Source organism: Gadus morhua, chromosome 7 (genome assembly GCF_902167405.1).
Source record: "Gadus morhua chromosome 7, gadMor3.0, whole genome shotgun sequence".
Lineage (NCBI taxonomy): Eukaryota > Metazoa > Chordata > Actinopteri > Gadiformes > Gadidae > Gadus > Gadus morhua.
This window is the reverse complement of record NC_044054.1, coordinates 8,288,010-8,315,004: the sequence shown is the minus strand read 5'-3', so window position 1 is coordinate 8,315,004 and position 26,995 is coordinate 8,288,010. Positions and strand designations below refer to the sequence as shown.

General features: G+C 45.2%; 1 protein-coding gene across 1 annotated transcript; it reads left to right on the top strand.

The window, feature by feature from the left end:
- LOC115546488 (NLR family CARD domain-containing protein 3-like) lies at nt 1-25,645 on the top strand. The gene is made up of 8 exons (XM_030359979.1): nt 1-120; nt 248-282; nt 1,754-3,196; nt 3,245-3,584; nt 4,975-5,148; nt 7,786-7,959; nt 8,141-8,187; nt 25,088-25,645. Exons 1-8 carry the CDS (start codon nt 71-73, stop codon nt 25,636-25,638), a joined length of 2,814 nt encoding a protein of 937 aa, XP_030215839.1. The 5' UTR covers nt 1-70; the 3' UTR covers nt 25,639-25,645.
- Nucleotides 25,646-26,995: the final 1,350 nt, after the last annotated feature.

Sequence of the window (26,995 nt, the reverse complement as noted above, 5' to 3'; positions counted from 1 at the left end):
TTGTAGAGTCCAGCAGGAGAGCGCAGTCTTCCCTAGACCCAGCGGTGTCTCCTTGAAGAGTGACCGCTCTATGGATAGACGTCCTGGTTTAAAAGATGGACACACCTTAAGAGAGGAGAGGTAGGAGTTTCAAACAGACGATGAAAACAGACCAGTTGGCTGTTATCAGACTCTACTGATACTGATGTTTACAAGTTAGGATAAATTAAATAGTGTGTGTGTATGTGTGTGTGTGTGTGTTCCACAGACATCCCCATGAACCGGCTGATACACTGTTGGGCGGTAAGAGACTCTTATTTTTAAAACATAATGAATAATGATTTTGAAGTGCAGAAGAGACTCTAATTTGTTCTGTTCTGACTAAATGACATAATCTGAGATTTGTTTGCACCACTACATTTTCAATGTCGAGATATCTTTCCTCAGGTTAGGGTAAGGGTATCAGGTTAAATGGTTTGATCCAGATATGTAATGTTATTGTGGGGGAATATTGTAGGGTTGTTGTGGGGGTTTCAGGTTAAATGGTTTGATACGTAGGGTTATTATGGGTCCATCAGGTAAATGTTTTTTTCCAGATATGTAGGGTTATTGTAGGTCCATCAGGTTAAATGGTTTGATCCAAACATGTAGGGTAACTCTGGGGTATCTGGTTAAATGTTTTTTTCCGGATATGTAATAATAAGAATAATAATGGATTGAACTTATATAGCGCATTTCTAGACACTCAGAGACGCTTTACAGTGTAGGGGGACCTCACTAACCACCACCAGTGTGTAGCACTCACTTGGGTGCACACATATCTTGTTCCAGATATGTAGGGTTACTGTGGGTCTATCAGGTTAAATGGTTTGATCCAAATAAGCAGTGTTTTTGTCGGTCTATCAGGTTACCGAATGATTACAATATGCGGCAAATCAACAGCAGAAAACCTCAGTGGAAGAGATGCAGCGCTATCTTGTTATATCAGCATAGCACTCTCGGTTCCCTAACTAAGTTGTTGATCATTTTTTTACGTGTAGTGCCAGGACCACTTGGCTCGAGTAGAGCTGACGTAACACAGGGCGACCACGCTGATTATAAAGATAACACAATTATTTATTTAAAGTACTAAATGCAAAACATTATCAGTAACGGGAAGCCAAACCAAAAAGTGTAGTGCATATCAGTAGGTGTAGTATAAAGTGAGGTAAAAATGAGGAGCGAAGCTGCAGCCAGCCATTCCGCGTCAGGCCATAGCCGTAGTGAGAGAGAGCCCGAGCCGACAGGAAAGGCGTCTTTTATCTCCCGCTCAATCAGCCCAGTCATTAGCCTTGGCACGGCCCATAGAGACAGCTCCCCCTAGCGGCGATAGATGAATAGCGGATAATCATGACACGCCAAGCAAAGCAGGTAGAGAGGCACATCCAGCACGGCAAAGCTGGGCGTGACAGTAGGGACCCTAGTTATGCTATAGCAGAGCATTTGTGCTATTTTGAGTTGTATTAGTGGTTAAGAAAATGGCGATTTGTAAGCTTTTGGCGCACCGCCCCTAGCCAATGAGAGTTAGCCATTTGGGCTGTTAGCGTCAGACTTACACTTTAATAATCCTCAACATTTTGAATCTGTCACGCGCATTTCGTGTTATGACCAACTTCGTCAACCGAAGTTAAAAAGCTAGTAAGTATCTCGAAGTTGATATTGATAGAAAATATTTACCAGTTTCCACTGATTTCACCATCCACTCACTGATGTCTTCTGTTGTTTTCTTATTTAGGCTCTGCTGCTGTCGAGTGCCAACTTAAAATCAAGTCTCATTTGAAGAAGAAGTTCAAGTGTGTGTATGAGGGAATCCCTAAAGCAGGACTGCCAACAGGTCTGAACGACTTTTACACAGAGCTCTTTATCACAGAGAGAGGCAGTGGAGAGGTCAACCAGGAACATGAGGTCAGACTGATTGAAACAGCTTCCAGGAAGCTGGCCAGGAAGGAAACACCAATTAAATGTGAAGACATCTTTAAAGCCTTACCTGAACACGATCAACGAATAAGAACAATGCTGACAACTGGAGTGGCCGGCATTGGTAAAACCGTCTTAACACACAAGTTCACTCTGGACTGGGCTGAAGGCAAAACCAACCATGACATAGACTTCACATTTCTCCTCACTTTCAGAGAGCTGAATTTACTGAAAGGTAAAGAGTTTAGCTTGGTGGAACTTCTTCATCACTTCTTTATTGAGACCAAAGAAGCAGGAATCTGCAGGTACGAAATGTTCCAAGTTGTCTTCATCTTGGATGGCCTGGATGAGTGTCGACTTCCTCTGAACTTCCAGATAAAAACGCACTGGACTGATGTCACAAAGTCCACCTCGGTGGACGTGCTGCTGACAAACCTCATCAGGGGCGACCTGCTTCCCACCGCTCGCATCTGGATAACCACACGCCCTGCGGCAGCCAATCAGATCCCTGCTGAGTGTGTTGACATGGTGACAGAGGTGAGAGGGTTTAACGACCCACAGAAGGAGGAGTACTTTAGGAAGAGATTCAGAGAGCATAATCTGGCCAGCACAATCATCTCCCACGTCAAGACATCAAGAAGCCTCCACATCATGTGTCACATCCCAGTATTCTGTTGGATTACTGCTACAGTTCTGGAGGACTTCTTCAAAACATCCCAGACAGGAAAGAAGATGCCCAACACTGTGACTCAGATGTACATCCACTTCCTAGTGATTCAGTCCATACAGGGGGACAGGAAGTACCATGGGAGAGCTGAAACAGATCCAAACTGGAGTTCAGAGAGCAAGGAGATCATTGTTTCTCTGGGAAAACTAGCTTTTAACCAGCTGGAGAAAGGCAACCTGATATTCTATGAGGCAGACCTGGCAGAGTGTGACATCAATATCAGAGCAGCCTCAGTGTACTCAGGAGTGTTCACCCAGATCTTTAAAGAGGAGTGTGGGCTGTACCAGGCCAGGGTGTTCTGCTTTGTCCATCTGAGCATCCAGGAGTTTCTGGCTGCCCTTTATGTCTTTCAGTCCTTCATCAACAATGGTGTCAATCTGCTCTCAGGAAAACTAAGAACCCCCAGGACAGATCAACTCTTCCTCTACCAGAGTGCTGTGGACAGGGCCTTACAGAGTGAGAACGGACACCTAGACTTGTTCCTCCGCTTCCTCCTGGGCCTCTCTCTGGAGACCCATCAGATTATCCTACAAGGTCTGCTGGGACAGAAAAAAAGTACATCACTGATGACACAGTTTAAAGAAAAGCTCAGTGAACTGATAGGAAGAAACTCCCTGACCAATCAGACAGTCGGTTACATCAAGAAAAAGATAAATGGAGATCTCTCTCCAGAGAGAAGCATCAATCTGTTCTACTGTCTGAATGAGCTGAATGACCATTCTCTAGTGAAGGAGATCGAACAATACCTGACATCAGAAAGACTCTCCAGAAAATCTCCCTCCCCTGCTCAGTTTTCAGCTCTGGTCTTCATCTTACTGACATCAGAACAGGAGCTGGACGTGTTTGACCTGAATAAATACTCTGCTTCAGAGGAGGGTCTTCTGAGGATGCTGCCAGTGGTCAAAGTCTCCAAAACATCTGTGTAGGTTCACTAATAACATGTATTACAATACACACAACACACAAGCACTTACTGCACAAGATCATCTGAGCTTATCAAACTCATCAACCCACTCACCAGGACTACCTTCGGCCGAAACTCCTTTCATTTTGCAGCAGCTTTTGACTGGAACAAAATTCAAGACACCCTCAAACTTACAGCTTTCATATCACAGTCTGCCTTCAAGCAGAAACTTAACTATGTCTTAGTAGACCCCCCCTGCTCCAGTTGATTCCACTGTTTCTCATTTGCATTACACCCTTCACACACAATATAACATTGACCCATCTTAATTATTATTATATTTATAGTGCATTGGTGTTTTCTATTTTTATTTCTGTACATAGGTTATGTATTTGTATATCCGTTTTATATTTGTCTAAATTAGTCATGCTTGTGTTTTTGTTATTTGTACCTTTTATTCCTGGTGGGGCCTCTTGGACCAGATCAATATTGTAAATAAGAAACTGTTCTTAATGTTTTATCTGGAAAAATAAAGGTTAAAAAAACAAACAAAAAAAACAAAAAAACACACACATGGCTGAGATAGCCCCCACTATGAGACCTGTTGTGGAAATAACAGTAATGTCAGAGAACCCGACGTGTTATGCGCCATAACACCAACAGGTGTTATAGGGATTGTTGCCAGCGATTGCCCCACTGCCCGCTGCCGAGGCACCAACGTCTCAAAAGTGGGCAGCGCGGTGTTGCCTCTCGGCAGCGGGCAGCGGGGCTCCGGCGGGACGCAATCGCTGGCAACAATCCCTTTCTCCCACATGTCGCGGTTCAGGTAGGCTACTTCAGGGAGTCAAAGCCAAAGTTCCTTTACCCCAATGCCTTCTCAACCATGGCTGAGATAACTCCCACTACGAGTCTCGTTGTGGAAATACCAGAAGCGTCAGAGAACCCGACGTGTTATGCGCCATAACACCAACAGCAGAATGGTTATCCAAATAACCATTCTGCTCATTTAACAATGAGCTACAGTCGTAGCTCATTGTCTCATTGGCGGGCCAAATTCTCTGGGCAGGCAAAGCAGAGAAGGGGAGGCAACATGTCCCCATATGACGACATGAGGGGACAATTCCAAATCGGTGCGTCTGGGCTTTATTTTTTCAAAGGTAGAGCAGGATACCTAGTGCTCGTTTTACACCTAACGCCATTTCAAGCTATTCATTGACCATAGGCAGGCTAGAGGAACTCATATTAATGTTAGTAAACCTCATAAAGTGAAATTTTCATGCCATCGGACCTTTAAAGATCCAGGTTATTCATATTATTTACATTTTTTTCATGTATGTAACAAGACTGGTTACAATTCTCCGAACATTTTATCACATTTTCTAACATGTTCTGTTTATTATGTGTGAAGGCTGAGTGGCTGTCATCTGTCAGAGAGATGCTGTGAAGCTCTGGCCTCAGTTCTCAGCTCCAACTCCTCTAGTCTGAGAGAGCTGGACCTGAGTAACAATGATCTGCGGGATTCTGGCGTGAAGCTGCTATCTGCTGGACTGGGGAGTCCACACTGTAAACTGGAAACTCTCAGGTCAGTTATCAGTTCTTCTACAAACTGTGCCTTGGGGTTGTTTAAAGGTCCCATGGCATACTATTTTATGAATGCTTTTATATAGCTGTTAGTTGGCTCCTAATACAGTACTTGAAAACATTAAAAAAATTCAGCCTTGGTGCAGAATTACAGCCACTACGAGCCAGTCCTACAATGAGCTTTCCACAAATGTGTCGCTTTTTAGAGGTGGGTCAAGGTGGAGGGTGGGGTTGTGGCCCTGAGCAGCTTGGGGCCACAGTACCATGCGCTTGTGTTTGTGGATGTATCGCAATGGCGAGGCGCACACAGCTTTTGACCGTCTTCTGTATGTGTTCCAAAACACTACGGGCGCTCCGGTGGGAGTCCTGGAGCTCTGTATCTAAATAATATCATATAATACATAGATATCTATATCATATAATATGTTTTATAACGGCTGAAAACTGTGTGCGCCTTCGGACGATATTATGAATCTCAAACGACTGCATCGGGTTCCCCAACGTCTCTGGTTCTTCTACTTCCAAATCAATCTGAAGTAGACTGAACCGCAACATGGCAGAGAAAGATATTGTTGTCCGCAGTTGTCTCCCGCCGGAGCCCCGCTGCCCGCTGCCCAGGCACCACCGCCTCGGCAGCCGGCAGCGGGCAGCGGGGCTCCGGCGGAAGACAATCGCGGGCAACAATCCCTTTCTCCTCCTTGTCGCGGTTCATGTACTTCAGGGAGACAAAGCCAAACTTCCTTTCCCCCAATTCCTTCTCAACCATGGCTGAGATAACCCCCACTACATGTCTCGTTGGGGAAATACCAGAGATGTCAGAGAACCCGACGTGTTATGCGCCGAACGGTTTCCAAATACCTAATAAGTGTATAACACTTGTGGCGCTCGCACGGCCGTAGCTCATTGTCTCATTGAAGGGCCAAATTGTCCGGGCGGGCAAAACAGAGAAAGGAGAGGAAACATTTCCCCGTATGACGACATACGGGGAAATTTCCAAATTGGCGCGCCTGAGTTTTGTTTTTTCAAAGGCAGAGCAGGATACCTCGTGCTCGTTTTACACCTAATGCTAGGGGAACTCATTAATATTAGAAAACCTAATAAAGTGAAACTTTCATGCTATGGGACCTTTAATATGTAAGGGATGGTCCACAACTAGGTGGATTTTATCAAACACACGACACGGTATATATTTTATATTTGATGTAACTCGCTGTAAGCCCGCTGATATGAGGGTTAGGAGTTGACCTGTTAACTGCTAGTATATTATGAATGTTATATATTATGTAACCCTGGTCAGCTGATGGGAGCTGAGGAATTGTCATGAGTGAAGACATGGTGATGAGGCTTTACCCGCGCTGTGATCTGAATAAAATGCACAGCTCACCACTAGAACAGATCACTCGCCGTGGTAAAGCGAAACATATTGTCCTTTATTAAAACAATATAAGTTTAGTGTAGTGTTGCATAAGTCCAATGCATTTCTGTTGTTCTTTTCACTGCTGACAAAACACTCCCTGGTTCAACACAATGTTAGAACTTGTGAAGAAACGGTCTTAGCGTATCAAACACAGCAGACTTCTCCTGACTCTAACCTAACAATATCTCATTGAGTTGCAGCTATTGAGAAAGGACCATTTGTTTTGTCACATTCAAGTGAAGGAAGTTCTGGTGTCTGTAATGATGTCATCTCCCCACTTCCTCTTCCCAGAGCTCTCAAGATTTGAACTGAGTTCAGAGTGAGATTTTGCGGCGGCGGCAGCGGGGGGCGGGGGGTACATTAATATCTGACTGCATACAAATGTGTCCACAGACATGGTGACTAATGTATGATGGTAAGCATTATTGGCCCTTAACACTAAAATTCAGAAACACCACTGACTCAAAAGGATATTGGCCTAAGCAACACCAGTATAGGCATATACTTTTCCCTGAACTTTTAAACGTTGCAAACGTTGCAAAAACATAATTATATATTTATGTGGCATTCAGTCCAATGCTTAAAATATATCTGTGGCATTAAGTAGGCCAATGCTGTGGTAAAGTGTGCATAGTATGACCAAGTATTACTTTCTGTTCAATAGATAGAACTTTATCAATCCCCTGTAGGAAAAATTTGTCAATGTTTGTATCTATAATGGTAAAAAAATAATGATAAAAAAATAAATACAAAACATGACGGTAACTCTAAAGTCACACCTTGCAATCTGAAGGCTCTACTTAACCACTCCCCCTACTCACTTCCCCCAATGCAAAGCTAACAGAACTGAGTAGGGGAGGGCATAGCCTAACTAGTTTGTGAACGACCCAGAGGAACTCAATGCAAATTCAATGTGAACATGTATGAGGCTTTAATAAAATCCCGGACGATTTTGAAATTGACATTTTTTTTTTTAAAGTGTCTCAAAAAGAGGGCATGTCCGGGCAAAAGAGGACGTCTGGTTACCCTACGTACGGGGAACCCATTTGATGAGGGTACTTTTGTACAAACTGCTCTGAATCAGATATAATAAATGGTGTGATTGTAGCCAATGTGTGAATGTGTGTGTGTGTGTGTGTGTGTGTGTGTGTGTGTGTGTGTGTGTGTGTGTGTGTGTGTGTGTGTGTGTGTATGTGTGTGTGTGTGTGTGTGTGTGTGCAGGTTGTCTGACTGCCTGGTCACACAGGAAGGCTGTGCTTCTCTGGCCTCAGCTCTGAGCTCCAACCCCTCCCATCTGAGAGAGCTGGACCTGAGCTACAATCACCCAGGTGACTCAGGAACTGCGCTGCTCTCTGCTGGACTGGAGGATCCAAGCTGGAGACTGGACACTCTCAGGTATGGAGAGGACAGCTTACCACTCAGGGACAAAGTCTCCTGCAAGGATTCAAGCCACTGCTAAATGAAGCGGTTTGAAAAGGCAGCTGTAACTCATGTTGTATAGAAAGTGATGAGACAGCAGATGATGAAGGTGAATGTTTCAACATGCTGCTCTCCCCTTCCCCCCCCCCCCCCCCAGTGTGGAGCATGGTGGATGGTGGAGGGTGAAACCAGGACCACAGAGGTGTAAGTGTCTGTTTAGTTTGATTCATCAAGACACACATATATGTATGTATGTACATATGTATTATGAGGGGCCGCCTGGGACAGAATTCATACTTGGTCTGACACACACTATTATAATCTTGCATATACACCAGTATACTCATACACACACACACACTATTATAATCCTTTTACATATATGTATGAGAGTGTATAGAAGTGTATGTGGGAGAGTATAGTAATGTATGTGAGTGGGTATTGTTGGGTATGTGAGAGAGTATAGTATTGTATGTGAGAGAGAATAGTAGTGTAAGTGAGAGAGTATAGTAATATGTGAGGGAGCATATACAGTAGTTGGGTATGTGAGAGAGTATAGCTGGGTATGTGAGAGACTATAGTATTGTATATGAGAGAGTATAGTTTTTTATGCAACTATATTATTTAGATATAGAGCTCCTTGACTTCCGCCAGAGCTCCCGGAGTGTTCTAGATTAGAATATTTTATAGAACGGATGATATTATGAATCCTAAACAACTGCGTCGACATTTCTATGAGGGGCCGCCTGGGACAGAATTCATACTTGGTCTTACACACACTATTATAATCTCTCACATACACTATTATACTCTCTCACATACACTATTATACTCTCTCACATACACTTATATACTCCCTCACATACACTATTATACTCTCTCACATACACTTATATACTCCCTCACATACACTACTATTCTCTCTCACATACACTAATATTCTCTCTCACATACACTACTATACTCTCTCACATACACGACTATACACTCTCATACTTACATGTAAAAGGAGTTTAATAGTTTGAATGAAACGGAAGTGAGTTTGAATGAAACGGAAGTGAGTTTGAATGAAACGGAAGTGAGTTTGAATGAAACGGACGTGAGTTTGATTCCTCGGTTCCTGATGGGGTGGGCCGCCTGTCAATCATAGTGGCACTGGCCCACATTGGTCCCTATGTGGCTCTGCGCCCGCCGCCTATATTATCTAGTGGGCTTGCTGCTTTGAAAGTAAAGCTAGCACCACCAACTCAAGGCGTACAGTACGTCCACACCAGAAGCGAGTTGTTGTACGACCCAACCTTTTTTCAGTTCAGAGATCGAAACGCCATAGTGGTTTGGATACCAAGTGATGATAAGCGGGAGTATTTATACATCTAGAACGTTCGTATTTAAGCAGGAATCATTTTCATTTGCTCTACATGCCACCAATCTAACCAACTAATCGCGTGTAGCATGCTTTAAACAAAACCGAAAAGGTTTTTGAAATCGTCACATAAACAAACTAATCGACAAGACGAGGGATAAATGACAAGGGATATATCTCTTGTCGTTTATCCCTCTATTCCCCACTATTCACGGAGCCTGAGGTGAATAATTGTTAATTAAATAGTCTAGATAGATAGATAGCCTAGTCAAGTCTTTATTAATACCAAACTACACAAATCGTCGGGAATCCATTTAGGTGGTTCGGCCCACACAGGACAGTAGCCTACAAGACCACACAGAACAAGTCTGACTGGACACACACACAATACATCACATTAAAACTAGACACGCGTTGATAGATAGATAGATAGACAGATAGGCCTAGATAGATAGATATGTTCCGTTATTTGCCTTGCGGAGCCAACCAGTCCCGTGCACGTATGCAAATTAGCCATGTGCGCCAATGTCTATTTGTTTTGAGTGCGACGAATGAGTGCAGATCATGATTTGCTGATACAGATCAGTGAAACATATTTTAACTAGCCTACTACAGCACGCAGGGGTTTTTGTTCTCGGTTGTAATTAGCCTACATTTTAGGAGTGTTTTTATATTGGGGGGAATCACTGTCCTACTTGTTGTCAAAGCACTTTATCCAACAAGCTAAACCGTCTCGGCAATATGGCCAAAGTGTATGGGAGTTCACTCTTTGATATGGCTGTCTGTACTAAAAGCATACGGCTCCTTTAAATGCGTCTGCATAATTGAATTGTATGTCATGAGCGACTTGAGCGACCAAAGAGAACAGAAATATTCGCAGCGAAACTTTGTGAGCGACCAAAGCGTCTGGTCGCTCCTGGTGTGGACGTACGGTTAAAAAGGAACAATTAAATCAAGCAGCAGAAACAACCGTGGTAAAAAGATGTCAGTGGTATTTCTTCTTATTTACTTTATTTTCCACGGTCACTTTTTGTTTGTGGAGGTAAATGGTAATGAGGAAACCCTTCAGTTTCATTCAAACTCACTTCCGTTTCATTCAAACTCACTTCCGTTTCATTCAAACTCACTTCCGTTTCATTCAAACTCTCTTACACATACTACTATACTCTCTTACATACACTACTATACTCTCTTACACATACTACTATACTCTCTTACATACACTACTATACTCTCTTACACATACTACTATACTCTCTTACATACACTACTACACTCTCTTACATACACTACTATACTCTCTTAAATACACTACTATACTCTCTTACATACACTACTATACTCTCTTACATACACTACTATTCTCACTCACATACACTACTATACTCTCTCACATACACGACTATAAACTCTCATACTTACATGTAAAAGGAGTTTAATAGTTTGAATGAAACGGAAGTGAGTTTGAATGAAACGGAAGTGAGTTTGAATGAAACGGAAGTGAGTTTGAAATGTTCATAAGAGTCCGCAGAAATCGAATATCAATATTATTTTAGTGTAATTACATTGTGTATATGCACAAGCCATCTTATACAAAGCAGCCGAAAAATAGAAAACCGAAACGCTACAATGTTTTTTTTTATAAAACTGCGATTCAGGGTTTGAATTCTGCTATTGTCGTCTGATTCATTGAATCCGCTGTGTTTGCCAGGGTCTCAGGGTCTTCCGACTCTGGGGAAGAGCGCACACCCCTTGCAACCCTGTCTCGTCAAAATTACGTTCCCAGAGAACTATTCGGCGTTCTCAATTACGTTTGTCCTAAAACGTATTTTGTCCGCGATTACGTGTTATTGAACGTATTGCAAATACGTTCGTCCTCAGCCTATTTTTTGCCATTTATTAACCTCTAGGGTTATGTTTGGTTGAAACGTATCCCAGATAGGTTAAATGTCAACGTATAGCACATTATTGTCATTAAGGCATATCTCCCTTTCAGGGAACGTTTCATTTAACGTATTTTGTCTGAAAAACGTATCTTGGCTGTGGATACGTGTTATTGAACATATCGCAAATACGTTCGTTGTCAACCTATTTTTTGCCATTCATTTACCTCTAGGATTATGTTTGGTTGAAACGTATCCCAAATATGTTAAATGTCAACGTGTAGCACATTATTGTCATTAAGGCATATTTCCCTTTCGGGAAACGTTTCATTTAACGTTATTTTGTCCCTGATTACGTCTTATTGAACATATTGCAAATAGGTTCGTTCTCAACATTTTTGTTGTTATTTATTTAAGCTACCTCTTGGATTACATAGGCTACATTTAATTGAAACGTATCCTTAATAGGCTACGTTAAATTTCGATAACACATTATTGTCAGCATATAGGCATAGGTCTACCTCTCGGGGAAGCGTACGTTTGATTGTAATGTTAATAGTCCAACGTTATATCAACATGTCACAAGAGGAGAAATTAGCTGCTGACGGGGTAACTGTAGGAGCGGGGGTTGCTTTGTTGATTTCTTTATCTAGGGCTATAGCTGTGGTCAAAGCGGGAAGTGTGCGTTGTCTGGGCGGCTGCCTGAACTGAGCTGCAGGAAATTATGTTCACACGTTTCTTCATTCATTCATGAAGGCTATACCGGTGAACGGTGACGTCAGACTCACGCCCACCTACAAACCAATCAATGTCCAGTATCAGCCTGTCTCTCGGAAAATAAGACCACGTAGGTGGTTTGTTCCGCCACAGATTACGACCCATTGGAATTTATCCAAAACGAGCGAACGAGGCCCTCTACATGTGCGGGCAACCCTTTCTCATCAAAATTACGTTCCCAGAGAACTATTCGGCATTCTCAATTACGTTTGTCTAAAAAACGTATTTTGTCCGTGATTACGTTTTATTGAACATATTGTAATGACCTCGCCGGTGACATAACGACGTCGAGTCATTAGTAATTGAATGAACTTTTAATGGACCAAAACCAGGTCACTGAAACCCGTAACCAACGGCAGAAATCCCACCCAAAACAAACCCCGGTTACCCCGGCAACCCCCAACACGGTCTCACTCACGTGCAGGCCCCCACCCTCGTGTTCTTCCAAGGCCCCCCCCCAGCTGACCTAATGATTCGCCCCCAAACTGATTGACAAGAAGAACATTACAATACATGTACACAGAACAACTGGCATAACGGACAACGAAATACAATGCAACACATAACACACAAACAATTTAACTGTCCCAGGGTCGCTACAATATCGTAAATACGAATTCGTTCTCAGCGTATTTTTGCCATTTATTTACCGTGTTACTATGGCAGAATAAGGAATAAATTCATGCATTATCCTTCAACTTGAACAATTGTTTTTACAGTATAGAGTGGTGGAGAGGGATGACGTATGTCATCAAACCCGGAAGTGAGCGTCGCCCTCGGTTCCCTTGACAAAAAGCCAACGGGTTTTCCATTGGATTTTGGATTATTGCAGAAAAATCCTCAACTCCTCAAAAACGGAAAATAAATAAATAAATAAAAATAACCGTGCTCCAAAGAACGAAGTGTAAACCAATGCATTCTGAATGGGAGTGTTTCTCCGATTTTTCCATGCTACACAACGAAATGTAAACCCATGCAAATAAAGACTTGGTCATGGTCATAATAATTTCAATATCATTAATCTACTACTGAGTGTGTAGGGAGGTATTCTATTTTTTTCAACGGGGCTGAATCCAGTCACTTAACCGTCATGGTTGCTATGGTGGTTGCTATCGACCGCCCCCTCTAATAACTCTAAAAACCACACGACAAAGGAGCTGCCGTCAATTGGGTTGTTTTTGTCGTAAACTAGGGTCCGATGGTTGAAAAATAGACAGATATTCCAAGGTATCCTTAAAAGGCAGCTTGGATGTGTTTATTTTCTGCAGTTTAGACTTCTTCTATAACTAATTTTTGAAAGCAAAACACCAAGCTCATTGATTTAACGAGGGAGGGTTATTTGAAACAATTTATTCAATAAATATTTGTGAGAGGTCATTCCTTCTCCTGATTTTACTTCCTATTTATGTCTAGGGTAAACCCCTACTGTCCACAAGCATCCCCCCCCTCCCCATATGGATTTGGAGAATTGTTGCCACGTCCCAGTGGTGGAGGTATCATATATATATGAAAGAGGGCATTCGATTATAGCCTACTGCAATGATCAATTAGGAGGCCGAAGCCCTAAAGGAAGTGATGCAATAGGTGACTGAGTCGACAACATTTAAGTAAGCTGTATAGCGTCTCTTATATATCAAAGGGGGTCTCAAAGGACGCATACGCTCAACCTGTGGCTCCAGCACTACAGGAAATGACTCAGCAAGTGCTCCATCTCGTTGCAACTCACCCAGCGGCTCACTTGCAAGATTTTGGCCTGAAGTTCTTCCCAGACCTACACCCTAGCCATCCAACATGCATATCTGAGAATCAGGCCTCTCTTTAATAATGACAAAAAGTTATGAGAGAAACACACATTAACTTTTTGTTATCTCATAAGCGGCGTGGTGCCGGCTCCTTTTGACCTTTTGACCCCCGACTTCAAAAACGTGGCCACAGGCCAGCTGTGTCTACACACCTTTAGCCACGAATGTACACCTCCATCCCACAAAAAATGGGGACTAGAAACTAACCTCTGTCTTATGTACATGTACTGTACTGTTGGAGGTCACGCCCCTTTGCCGACCTTTTCGAGATAGCTAGGGATGCTAAAATGTTTACACACATTTCCCGTGGCCCCGAGATACAACATATCCGAGATTTGGAGTTCTAGCCCTTAGAGAAAAAAAGGTTTTCCCAAATGGAGTGTCATTTGGACAAAGCCCCTCAGAAGTGTAGCCTGCAAGACCTAATGGTTCAGAATGTGGTGGAAAAACAGTTTTTGAGATAGGAAGGTCCTACCGTCCTGAAATTTTAATACCTTATTCTAGGGCCTAACTGGGACCACCACACCGAAACTTGGCCCGGTCGGACCCCGAGGGCAGGAAGGGGGGGGCCTGCCCTCGGGGTCTGACCGGGCCAAGTTTCCCTAGAATAAGGTATTAAAATTTCAGGACGGTAGGACCTTCCTATCTCAAAAACTGTTTTTCCACCACATTCTGAACCATTAGGTCTTGCAGGCTACACTTCTGAGGGGCTTTGTCCAAATGACACTCCATTTGGGAAAACTTTTTTTCTCTAAGGGCTAGAACTCCAAATCTCGGATATGTCGTTCACGGGGCCACGGGAAATGTGTGTAAACATTTTAGCATCCCTAGCTATCTCGAAAAGGTCGGCAAAGGGGCGTGACCTCCAACAGTACAGTACATGTACATAAGACAGAGGTTAGTTTCTAGTCCCCATTTTTTGTGGGATGGAGGTGTACATTCGTGGCTAAAGGTGTGTAGACACAGCTGGCCTGTGGCCACGTTTTTGAAGTCGGGGGTCAAAAGGTCAAAAGGAGCCGGCACCACACCGCTTATGAGATAACAAAAAGTTAATGTGTGTTTCTCTCATAACTTTTTGTCATTATTAAAGAGAGGCCTGATTCTCAGATATGCATGTTGGATGGCTAGGGTGTAGGTCTGGGAAGAACTTCAGGCCAAAATCTTGCAAGCGAGCCGCTGGGTGAGTTGCAACGAGATGGAGCACTTGCTGAGTCATTTCCTGTAGTGCTGGAGCCACAGGTTGAGCGTATGCGTCCTTTGAGACCCCCTTTGATATATAAGAGACGCTATACAGCTTACTTAAATGTTGTCGACTCAGTCACCTATTGCATCACTTCCTTTAGGGCTTCGGCCTCCTAATTGATCATTGCAGTAGGCTATAATCGAATGCCCTCTTTCATATATATATGATACCTCCACCACTGGGACGTGGCAACAATTCTCCAAATCCATATGGGGAGGGGGGGGGGTGCTTGTGGACAGTAGGGGTTTACCCTAGACATAAATAGGAAGTAAAATCAGGAGAAGGAATGACCTCTCACAAATATTTATTGAATAAATTGTTTCAAATAACCCTCCCTCGTTAAATCAATGAGCTTGGTGTTTTGCTTTCAAAAATTAGTTATAGAAGAAGTCTAAACTGCAGAAAATAAACACATCCAAGCTGCCTTTTAAGGATACCTTGGAATATCTGTCTATTTTTCAACCATCGGACCCTAGTTTACGACAAAAACAACCAAATTGACGGCAGCTCCTTTGCCGCGTGGTTTTTAGAGTTATTAGAGGGGGCGGTCGATAGCAACCACCATAGCAACCATGACGGTCAAGTGACTGGATTCAGCCCCGTTGAAAAAAATAGAATACCTCCCTACACACTCAGTAGTAGATTAATGATATTGAAATTATTATGACCATGACCAAGTCTTTATTTGCATGGGTTTACATTTTGTTGTGTAGCATGGAAAAATCGGAGAAACACTCCCATTTAGAATGCATTGGTTTACACTTCGTTCTTTGGAGCATTTTTTATTTATTATTTATTTTCCGTTTTTGAGGAGTTGAGGATTTTTCTGCAATAATCCAAAATCCAATGGAAAACCCGTTGGCTTTTTGTCAAGGGAACCGAGGGCGACGCTCACTTCCGGGTTTGATGACATACGTCATCCCTCTCCACCACTCTATACTGTAAAAACACATGTTCAAGTTGAATGATAATGCATGAATTTATTCCTTATTCTGCCATAGTAGCACGGTAAATAAATGGCAAAAATAGGCTGAGAACGAATTCGTATTTACGATATTGTAGCGACCCTGGGATAGTTAAATTGTTTGTGTGTTATGTGTTGCATTGTATTTCGTTGTCCGTTATGCCAGTTGTTCTGTGTGCATGTATTGTAATGTTCTTCTTGTCAATCAGTGTGGGGGCGAATCATTAGGTCAGCTGGGGGAGGGCCTTGGAAGAACACGAGGGTGGGGGCCTGCACGTGAGTGAGACCGTGTTGGGGGTTGCCGGGGTAACCGGGGTTTGTTTTGGATGGTATTTCTGCCGTTGGTTACGGGTTTCAGTGACCTGGTTTTGGTCCATTAAAAGTTCATTCAATTACTAATGACTCGACGTCGTTATGTCACCGGCGAGGTCATTACAATATGTTCAATAAAACGTAATCACGGACAAAATACGTTTTTTAGACAAACGTAATTGAGAACGCCGAATAGTTCTCTGGGAACGTAATTTTGATGAGAAAGGGTTGCCCGCACATGTAGAGGGCCTCGTTCGCTCGTTTTGGATAAATTCCAATGGGTCGTAATCTGTGGCGGAACAAACCACCTACGTGGTCTTATTTTCCGAGAGGACAGGCTGATACTGGACATTGATTGGTTTGTAGGTGGGCGTGAGTCTGACGTCACCGTTCACCGGTATAGCCTTCATGAATGAATGAAGAAACGTGTGAACATAATTTCCTGCAGCTCAGTTCAGGCAGCCGCCCAGACAACGCACACTTCCCGCTTTGACCACAGCTATAGCCCTAGATAAAGAAATCAACAAAACAACCCCCGCTCCTACAGTTACCCCGTCAGCAGCTAATTTCTCCTCTTGTGACATGTTGATATAACGTTGGACTATTAACATTACAATCAAACGTACGCTTCCCCGAGAGGTAGACCTATGCCTATATGCTGACAATAATGTGTTATCGAAATTTAACGTAGCCTATTAAGGATACGTTTCAATTAAATGTAGCCTATGTAATCCAAGAGGTAGCTTAAATAAATAACAACAAAAATGTTGAGAACGAACCTATTTGCAATATGTTCAATAAGACGTAATCAGGGACAAAATAACGTTAAATGAAACGTTTCCCGAAAGGGAAATATGCCTTAATGACAATAATGTGCTACACGTTGACATTTAACATATTTGGGATACGTTTCAACCAAACATAATCCTAGAGGTAAATGAATGGCAAAAAATAGGTTGACAACGAACGTATTTGCGATATGTTCAATAACACGTATCCACAGCCAAGATACGTTTTTCAGACAAAATACGTTAAATGAAACGTTCCCTGAAAGGGAGATATGCCTTAATGACAATAATGTGCTATACGTTGACATTTAACCTATCTGGGATACGTTTCAACCAAACATAACCCTAGAGGTTAATAAATGGCAAAAAATAGGCTGAGGACGAACGTATTTGCAATACGTTCAATAACACGTAATCGCGGACAAAATACTGTAGCGACCCTGGGACAGTTGAATGGTTTGTGTGTTGTGTGTTGCATTGTATTGTAATGTTATTCTTGTCGATCAGCGTGGGGGGCGAATCGTTGGGTCGGCTGGGGGGGGGGGCCTTGGAGGAGCAGGAGGGTGGGGGCCTGCACGCGAGTGAGACCGTGTTGCCGGGGTAATCGGGGTTTGTTTGGGTCCGGTTTTTCAGCTGTTGGTTACAATGTTGTTACAATGTTACGGGTTTCGGTGACCTGGTTTTTGGTCCATTAAAAACTACCTTCAACTAATGACTCGACATGATTATGTCACCGGCAAGGTCGTTACATTGGTGTCAGAAGTGAAACTATTATCATTATTTTTTATTTATATATTTTTTTCTCGGTCCTGCTGTGCTCGGCGAGTCAGCCGAAGTTGCTATCGCCGTTAGCCCTGTTTTTGTTGTCACTTTTTTTTTTCTCTACAACAATAATGCTCCCTGCGGACTGTCGGGTGAAGATAGAGATGGACGACTACGGCGAGGGGGCGTGTGGAGTAGCTTCGGAGTCTCTGGTGAGGGGTAGAGCCCAACGGGAACCAGCCGCCGTTGGAAAAGATGATTTTCACGGCGACAGACATGGCGGCGCCTTCCTCACATCAAGCCCGGTGTCCATCAAGACGCCTAGATACACCGGTAAGGCTGACTGGGAAGCTTTCCACGCGCAATTTGAACTTTTAGCCGATGCTGCCGGATGGTCAGTGAAGGTCAAAGCGCTGCAGCTTGCGATGTGTCTGGCGGACGACGCATTGTCTTGTTTGTTGCTGCTTAGCCCAGAGGACAGGGGGGACTATGTTGCCCTAGTGGGGGCACTAAGGAGGCGTTTTGGACTATGTGTTAAGCCGGGGTTAATGCGCTCGGAACTCTGCAATAGGCGCAGGAAGCCGGGGGAGACGCTGCGGGCCCTGGCCAACGATATCGAGAGCCTGTCTCGGCGAGCATACGCCCACATGCCGCCAGCCGTGCAGAGCGAACTCGCTCGGGATCAGTTTCTCCAGGCCCTTTCCCCTACAGAACTGCGCATCCAGACCCAGCTAGCCCACCCGCAGACTTTGCAAGAGGCCTTGGAGATGGCCATAGAGAGGGAGCTGGTGTGGGCTGGAGCAATCGACGATCATCCTGCTCCTCAGCCGATGGTGAGATCGGCGAGGGAGAGGAGTGAGGACTCACAGAAGCCAGCCTGGGTGGACGAGCTCACTGAACTCGTCCGCGCTGTCTCTATGCAGGCGGACCGCCGCCCCCCGTCTCGTCGAGAGCAGAGGGTCTGCTGGGGCTGCGGGCAGCCTGGCCACCTTGTCAGAGAGTGCCCTACAACGGTGAGAGCCCAGGGAAACGGGTCAGGGTCCGCGTAATTGGGGAGACGCGAGGCCCTGCCCCCTTACCCCCGCCGTCGTCGTCTGGAGGAGCCCATCATCACAGCCGGGGGGGCGGGGCTCCACCCCCCCCAGAAGCAGACGACAACATCCTGGAGCCTGTTGTCGTGGTGGGGCGGACCTGGGCGGGGGACTTTTGTCATGTTCCTGTCACTGTTGAGGGGGTGGCCTGTTTGGCTTTAGTCGATACGGGGTCTATTGTGACCCTGGTGAGGCCAGACATTTTGCCGACCTGGACGGTACTCCAACCTACAACTGTGCAGCTCCGCACAGTCACGGGGGAGAGGGCCCCCATGAAAGGGAAGGGGTTGTTGTCCATCTGCGTAGGGGGAAAGACTGTCCTCCACCCAGTGTGGGTAGCCGCTGTGCAGGACCCCTGTATCCTAGGGTTGGACTTCCTGCGGTGTACAGGCTGCCAGCTGGACCTGGAGAGGGGGGCGATTGGCTTCCAAGGAGGGCCCACAGTCTATATGGCCCCGCCAAACACCTCCAACATCCGGCCCCAACCGACAACAGCTCAGATGGACCAGTCACACGTCACCGGCCCCCTTCACCCCCTTGCAAAGACCTTCCAACCACCGTCTTCCTGATCCCTGTCCATTGTCTCAGTCCTCCTCCCGCAACCCTTCTCCCTCCCTCCCACCCCCTTGTGTCAATGTTTCGGCCCCTACAGACTACTCCCTTGCCACTCCAGCACCCCACCTCATGAGCCTGGGCCCCTTCCCCTGCCCTGCCCAGCTTCCTCAGATAGGTGAGAAGACTGTGCTGTCGACTGTGCGGGCAATTTGGCAGGGGCACTGTGATGGACTAGACCCTCAACAGCAGGAGCAGCTGTGGCTACTACTGGCAGAGTTTAAGGACAGCTTTGCCTTGAATGAGAGCGATGTGGGTCAGACGCACCTGGTGCAGCATGAGATCGACACTGGGGATGCCAGGCCCATCAGAATGCGCCCGCGTCGCCTGCCCTTGGCCCGCCAGGAGGCTGCGGACCAGGCGCTGTGGGAGATGCAGCAGGCAGGCCTCATAGAGCCCTCAGATAGTCCCTGGGCAGCAGCCGTGGTGATGGTGCCTAAGAAGGGGGGTAAGTGGAGATTCTGTGTTGACTACAGGCCACTTAACGCAGTGACGAGGAAGGACTCCTACCCCATCCCGCGCATTGATGAGGCCTTAGATGTCGTAGCTGGGTCGTCCTGGTTCTCCTCACTCGATCTCCGCTCTGGCTACTTCCAGTGCCCTCTCGCCCCGGACGCCAGACCCAAGACTGCATTCTGCACTAGCAGAGGATTGTGGCAGTTTCGGGTCCTCCTTTTCGGCCTCTGCAATGCACCTGCGACCTTCGAGAGGCTGATGGACAGAGTGCTCGCCGGCATCCCCCGGCAGCAGTGTATCGTCTACCTGGACGATATACTGGCACACGGGGGCTCCTTCGAGACAGCACTTGCCTCACTGCGTCAGGTTCTGGAGAGAGTAGCTGCGGCGGGCTTGAAGCTCCATCCTGATAAGTGCCATTTCCTGAGGAGAGAGGTAACTTTCCTTGGGCACAGGGTGGGGGGAGAAGGCATTAGCACCATGGAGGACAAAGTGGAAGCTGTCCAGGACTGGCCCACCCCCACTGACACCAGACAGCTGAAAAGCTTCCTCGGACTGGCGTCTTACTACAGACGCTTTGTGAGGGGCTTCTCCTGTGTGGCCGCTCCCCTGTTCCGCCTGCTACAGAAGGACAGGGAGTTTGTGTGGGCAGAGGATTGCCAGTCTGCTTTCGAGACACTCAAGGGAGCTCTCACCAAAGCCCCGGTGCTCTCCCCTCCTGACCCTGCCCTGCCCTTCATCCTGGACACGGACGCTAGTAACGTTGGCAATGGCGCCGTGCTGGCACAGGAGGGGCCGGAAGGGGAGCGGGTGGTGGCGTACTACAGCAGGACATTTAACAAAGCTGAACGCCGCTACTGCGTCACTCGTCGCGAGCTGCTGGCTATCGTTAGAGCTGTACGCCACTTCAAGTATTACCTCTGTGGCCTGCGCTTCACTGTAAGGACTGACCACTCCGCGCTCCAGTGGCTCATGTCTTTCAAGGAGCCAGAAGGGCAGGTCGCACGGTGGATCGAGGAGCTGCAGTCCTACAGCTTCAGTGTGGTGCACAGGGCAGGGGTACGCCATACTAATGCAGACGCCCTCTCCCGACGCCCCTGCAGTCAGGATGACTGCCGCTACTGTGAAAGGATGGAGAGCCGTGAGAAGGAGCTGTGCAGCCAGGAGGAGGGATGTTCTGCGGTGGAGGTGGCGTCCCCAGTCTGCTGTGAGCTCCGGGAGGTCGACACCGCAGGATGGAGACGGCAGCAGGAGGAGGACGCAGACCTTCGACCAGTGCTCCAGTGGTTGGACCAACAGCGGCGGCCCCCATGGGAAGAAGTGGCCGTTCTCTCCCTGGTCACCAAGGGCACCAAGTTCGAGGCCCTGCGACTGTGGGATGGCGTGCTTCAGCGGGCCTGGAAGGAACCCGCCACCGGAGAGGTGAGGTGGCAGGTGGTGGTGCCTCACTCTCTGCGTGGGGAAGTGCTTCAAGCGGTCCATGGTGCCGTGGGCGCAGGCACTTTGAGGCTGGGGAGCTGGTCTGGACCTACAGCCCGCAAAGAAAGAAGGGAAGATGCCCAAAGCTCGATAGCGAGTGGATCGGGCCATGCAGGGTCCTTGAGAGGTTTGGGGAGGTGGTGTACAGGGTCCAGCTACCACCTCGGGGAAGGAGGGTGGCTCTCCACAGAGACCGGTTGGCCCCTTATCGAGGCACCGCCACCCCTCAACCTACTCCAGCGAGCCCTGCAGCTCCCCGCACCGGTGCGAATGGGCCCCGGACACGCACACCTCAGTGTTCTGGCCCTGGGTCCCCACCTAACCCTAGCCTTGTCTCCCCTCCCTGTCGATCACCACAGTCAGCAACTTGGCCCCCAGCCCCGCCCCTCCCTTTCCCCCTGCCCGCCCCCGGGCCTGACACTCGTGGGCCCCTCTCGCCCCCAGGCGCTTCTCCCCAGCCCCCCGTGGCCCCAACGCGGCCTCGTAGGGAGAGGAGAGCGCCGGGTCGCTTCCGAGACTTTGTTTGTTCCCTCGAGGACGAGGAACTTTGAAGGGGGGAGGCAATGTAGCGACCCTGGGACAGTTGAATGGTTTGTGTGTTGTGTGTTGCATTGTATTGTAATGTTATTCTTGTCGATCAGCGTGGGGGGCGAATCGTTGGGTCGGCTGGGGGGGGGGGCCTTGGAGGAGCAGGAGGGTGGGGGCCTGCACGCGAGTGAGACCGTGTTGCCGGGGTAACCGGGGTTTGTTTGGGTCCGGTTTTTCAGCTGTTGGTTACAATGTTGTTACAATGTTACGGGTTTCGGTGACCTGGTTTTTGGTCCATTAAAAACTACCTTCAACTAATGACTCGACATGATTATGTCACCGGCAAGGTCGTTACAATACGTTTTAGGACAAACGTAATTGAGAACGCCGAATAGTTCTCTGGGAACGTAATTTTGAAGAGACAGGGTTGCCCCTTGCGCATTTGTTTTCTCAACCACACGTGAGATGTAGTTTGACATGCTGGATATCGTCAGAAAGGTATTTTCATTGGCTATTAGGATATCTAAGGCCCGTCCCCGACCCTTGCTGTCTGCTGGTGTAGCTGTCAATCAAAGTATACACGCACCGTTTTGATAGTGATCGCCTCATTGGCTTGTAAGGCTTGTAAACAAGGAAGTATTGGTCTTACAGACATGTGGGAGGGCTCTATGTCACCGTGAGACCCTGGCAAACACAGCGGATTCAATGAATCAGACGACAATAGCAGAATTCTAACCCTGAATCGCAGTTTTCTAAAAAAAAACATAGCAGCGTTTCGGTTTTCTATTTTTCGGCTGCTTTGTATAAGATGGCTTGTGCATATACAAAATGTAATTACACTAAAATAATATTGATATTCGATTTCTGCGGACTCTTATGAACATGTCAAACTCACTTCCGTTTCATTCAAACTCACTTCCGTTTCATTCAAACTCACTTCCGTTTCATTCAAACTCTCCCGTTTCATTCAAACTCACTTCCGTTTCATTCAAACTCTCTTACACATACTACTATACTCTCTTACATACACTACTATACTCTCTTACATACACTACCATACTCTCTTACACATACTACTATACTCTCTTACATACACCTACTATACTCTCTTACATACACTACTATACTCTCTCACACACTACTATACTCTCTTACATACACTACTATACTCTCTTACATACACTACTATACTCTCTTACATACACTACTATACTCTCTTACATACACTACTATACTCTCTTACATACACTACTATACTCTCTTACATACACTACTATACTCTCTTAAATACACTACTATACCCTTTTACACATACTACTATACCCTCTTACATACACTACTATACTCTCTCACATACACGACTATACACTCTCATACTTGCATGTAAAAGGAGTTTAATAGTGTGTGTGTATGAGTATAGTGGTGTATATGCAAGATTATAATAGTGTGTGTAAGACCAAGTATGAATTCTGTCCCAGGCGGCCCCTCATACATTTCTGACGTCTCTGGTACATCCACAACAAGTAGAGACTGGCCAGGGATTAGAATGAATTGGCGGTCCCAAGAGGAAGCCTCTCTCAATTTCAGGCGACCACGCGAACAAACGACCATAATTATTTTGTGCGAACGCAGCATAACAAAATCGGAGTGAAATGACGAAGCAGTATTGTGAGTGCCAGAAGCTACCATTTACATTTTTACATTTAGGGCATTTAGCAGACGCTGTTATCCAAAAGCGAGCTACCGCCTCTTCTGTCAGCCAATCAGGAACTGAGGAATCAAACTCGCTTCCGTTTCAGTCGAAATCTCTCTCACACACACTACTATACTCTCTCTCACACAATACCATTCTCTCTCACATACACTACTATACTCTCTCACACACAATACTATTCTCTCTCACATACACTGCTATACTCTCTCACATACACAACTATACACTCTCATATATACATGTAAAAGGAGTACCATAGTGTGTGTTTATGAGTATACTGGTGTATATGCAAGATTATAATAGTGTGTGTAAGACCAAGTATGAATTCTGTCCCAGGCGGCCCCTCATAATGTATACATGTATGTACGTATACATGTACATATGTATGTATACATTTTTACATTGATTTATATATATACATATCTGTATTTATGTATACATGTATGTTTATGTATACATATATGTAAATGTGTATAGATGTGTACATGTATGTATATGTTTGTATGTATACTTGTATGTTTACATGTATATATGTATGTACTTAAGTATACATGTATATGTGTACATGTATGGATACACACATATGAATATGTAAATATATATATATGTATATACACAAACCATAAGTTTATTTACAGCCTGTATGTGTACTTATGACTTATGATGTTTATTTGTAGGTATCTATCTGTACAGTTACATATAATATGTATGCATGAGTACATATCTATGTATATATAGTAAGAATGTATGAGTACATGGGTATGTATGTATAGTATTTATGTATGAGTACATATCTATGTATATATAGTATATATGAACCAGTTATATGGTTCATCAGTTAATCTCCAGCCTCTATCTGAGCTCAACTTGTTCAGTCTGTGGTTACACAGGTGTCCATTTGAAGGCTGAGTGCAAAATGTGTGTAAACATTTTGATGTATAATATGTTTATGTAGTGTATTAATTGAGGGAGTAAATGCACTTTGTACATTTGTCTTGGTTTCAATGTTTTGATTGGGACAACCACTCACACACACACATGGGATTTATATTTAACTTTAACTAATTATTTTAAACACAATGTGTCAAATTGCTTAGAAAATTGACAGCACATGATTCCATTATAGTACCTGTCTTTCTATGTTAATAATTGAAGAGCAGAGCGCGACCAAAAAAAAAAAAGAGTCTGAAAGAAAAAAAATAGAAGAATGCAGGAGAACAGTACAAGTGATGATGATGATGATGATGATGATGATGATGATGATGATGATGATGATGATGATGTTGATGAAGAATGGTTCAGCAGCTAATCATGTCTTGTTCTCCATCAGATGCCTGTGAACTCACACTGGACCCAAACACGGCCCGCATAGGACTCTCTCTGTCTGAGGACAACAGAAAGGTGACGCGGCCTGGAAACCAGTTGTTTCCTGATCACCCAGATAGATTTGACTACTGGTTCCAGGTGTTGTGTAGGGAGGTTCTGACTGGCCGCCATTACTGGGAAGTAGAGTGGGAAAAACGCGTTGAGATAGGAGTGACATACCGAGGGATCACAAGGAAAGGAGAGGGTGATAAAAGCTTGCTTGGACGGAACAACATGTCCTGGACTCTTGTTTGTCGTGATGATGGTGGTTACGCTACCGTGCACAAGAATAGAGAGACAGCTAAAAATCTCCCCCCCGCTGGCTCTACCAGAGTAGGAGTGTATCTGGACCGGCCTGCTGGCACTCTGTCCTTCTACAGAGTGTCCCCAGATGGAGGAGGGTCCTCAGACACACTGACACTCATCCACACCTTCCAGTCCACCTTCACCCAGGAGGACCTTCTCCCTGGGTTTTGGGTATGGGGGGATGCCTCAGTGACTCTGCGTCGGTGGTAGAATAAAAAAACGGGCGGGCGGGCGGGCAAACACACACACACACACACACACACACACACACACACACACACACACACACACACACACACACACACACACACACACACACACACACACACACACACACACACACACACAGACACATGTGCACAAACACACACACACACACACACTGCTTTTGTGTTGGAGGATGAGTGGTTTTTGATGAAGAGGGTTTGGAGGCCTGAGAGGACTGATGACTCATTGTCTCTGTGGAACTTATTGTAGTCTCTCGCTCTCTCTCTTTTCCTCTCTCTGTCTCTCTCTCTTTTTTTTCTCTCCGTTTTGGTCTTTAGGGCTCTGATATCAATATATTTGTCATAATCCTAACATGGAACATGATTTAAAGCAGATTTTATATTTTATTCATAATTACCAAGAGGTCTATGGGAAATGTTGCATGTTGTAAATAACTTTCACCTGTATCTTGATTTTTTGTGGTCTGTTCGGGAACCAAACCGCCACAGACGTATTCAGTTATTAAAGATACTGCAGTGTCCGTGCGCGCATTGCGCACGCTCAACCTCTAGTTAAACCCATACTAATAATGTGGAAACCCCAGTCGATAATGTAAAAAAATTCTGAGCGCATAATATAATTATTTTTTTCCTATAATGTGACACTGCATAACATTTTGGTTCACCTATTACGTAATGAGGCAAGCATAATAATTTTCTACTTATAAGGCGCTTTCACACGTTTTTGCCGAGTTTGTATACCAGGAGATTTTTCCCTGAGGGCGATTCACACTTGAGGCTTTATATTCGGACATCGATGTCGTTTAGACATCAGTAGAATCAACGGGGGGTTTAGGGGGGTGGGCTGGCAAGGGGCAGGATATTACATAGGGTCTAAGTTCGCAAGAGGTTGGATAAGCGTGGTTGCTCTCACTGTAGATTGTTTTGGTTTGACCATAGACAAAATGGAGGCAGAATGGGCAAAAATTCCAAGCATTGATCAGCATTGATCAATGAAAGATTGGAGCATGAGTTTGAGACAAATAGAAGAAACGACGAAGAAGAAAGGTGTCGCGAATGACTGCATTACCGGAGAAAGAGAGCATATCCTTTTGCTTCATTTCTCATATAACTAACACTTCGACAAATGTAGTTGATTTCTGTGTTTAACTGAGAAAACAGGGCGTGGAAGGACCGGATCCTATAATGTTCCGCTGACTGTTGTCAGGAATAATAATAGAAAAACATTTTCTACACACGTGCAGCTGTGAACTAATTTATTGTAATTTATTGTATGATTTGTACTTTTAGGGTTACGATAAGACCTATCTTTAAGCGTTCACCACAAATAACTTAAAAGA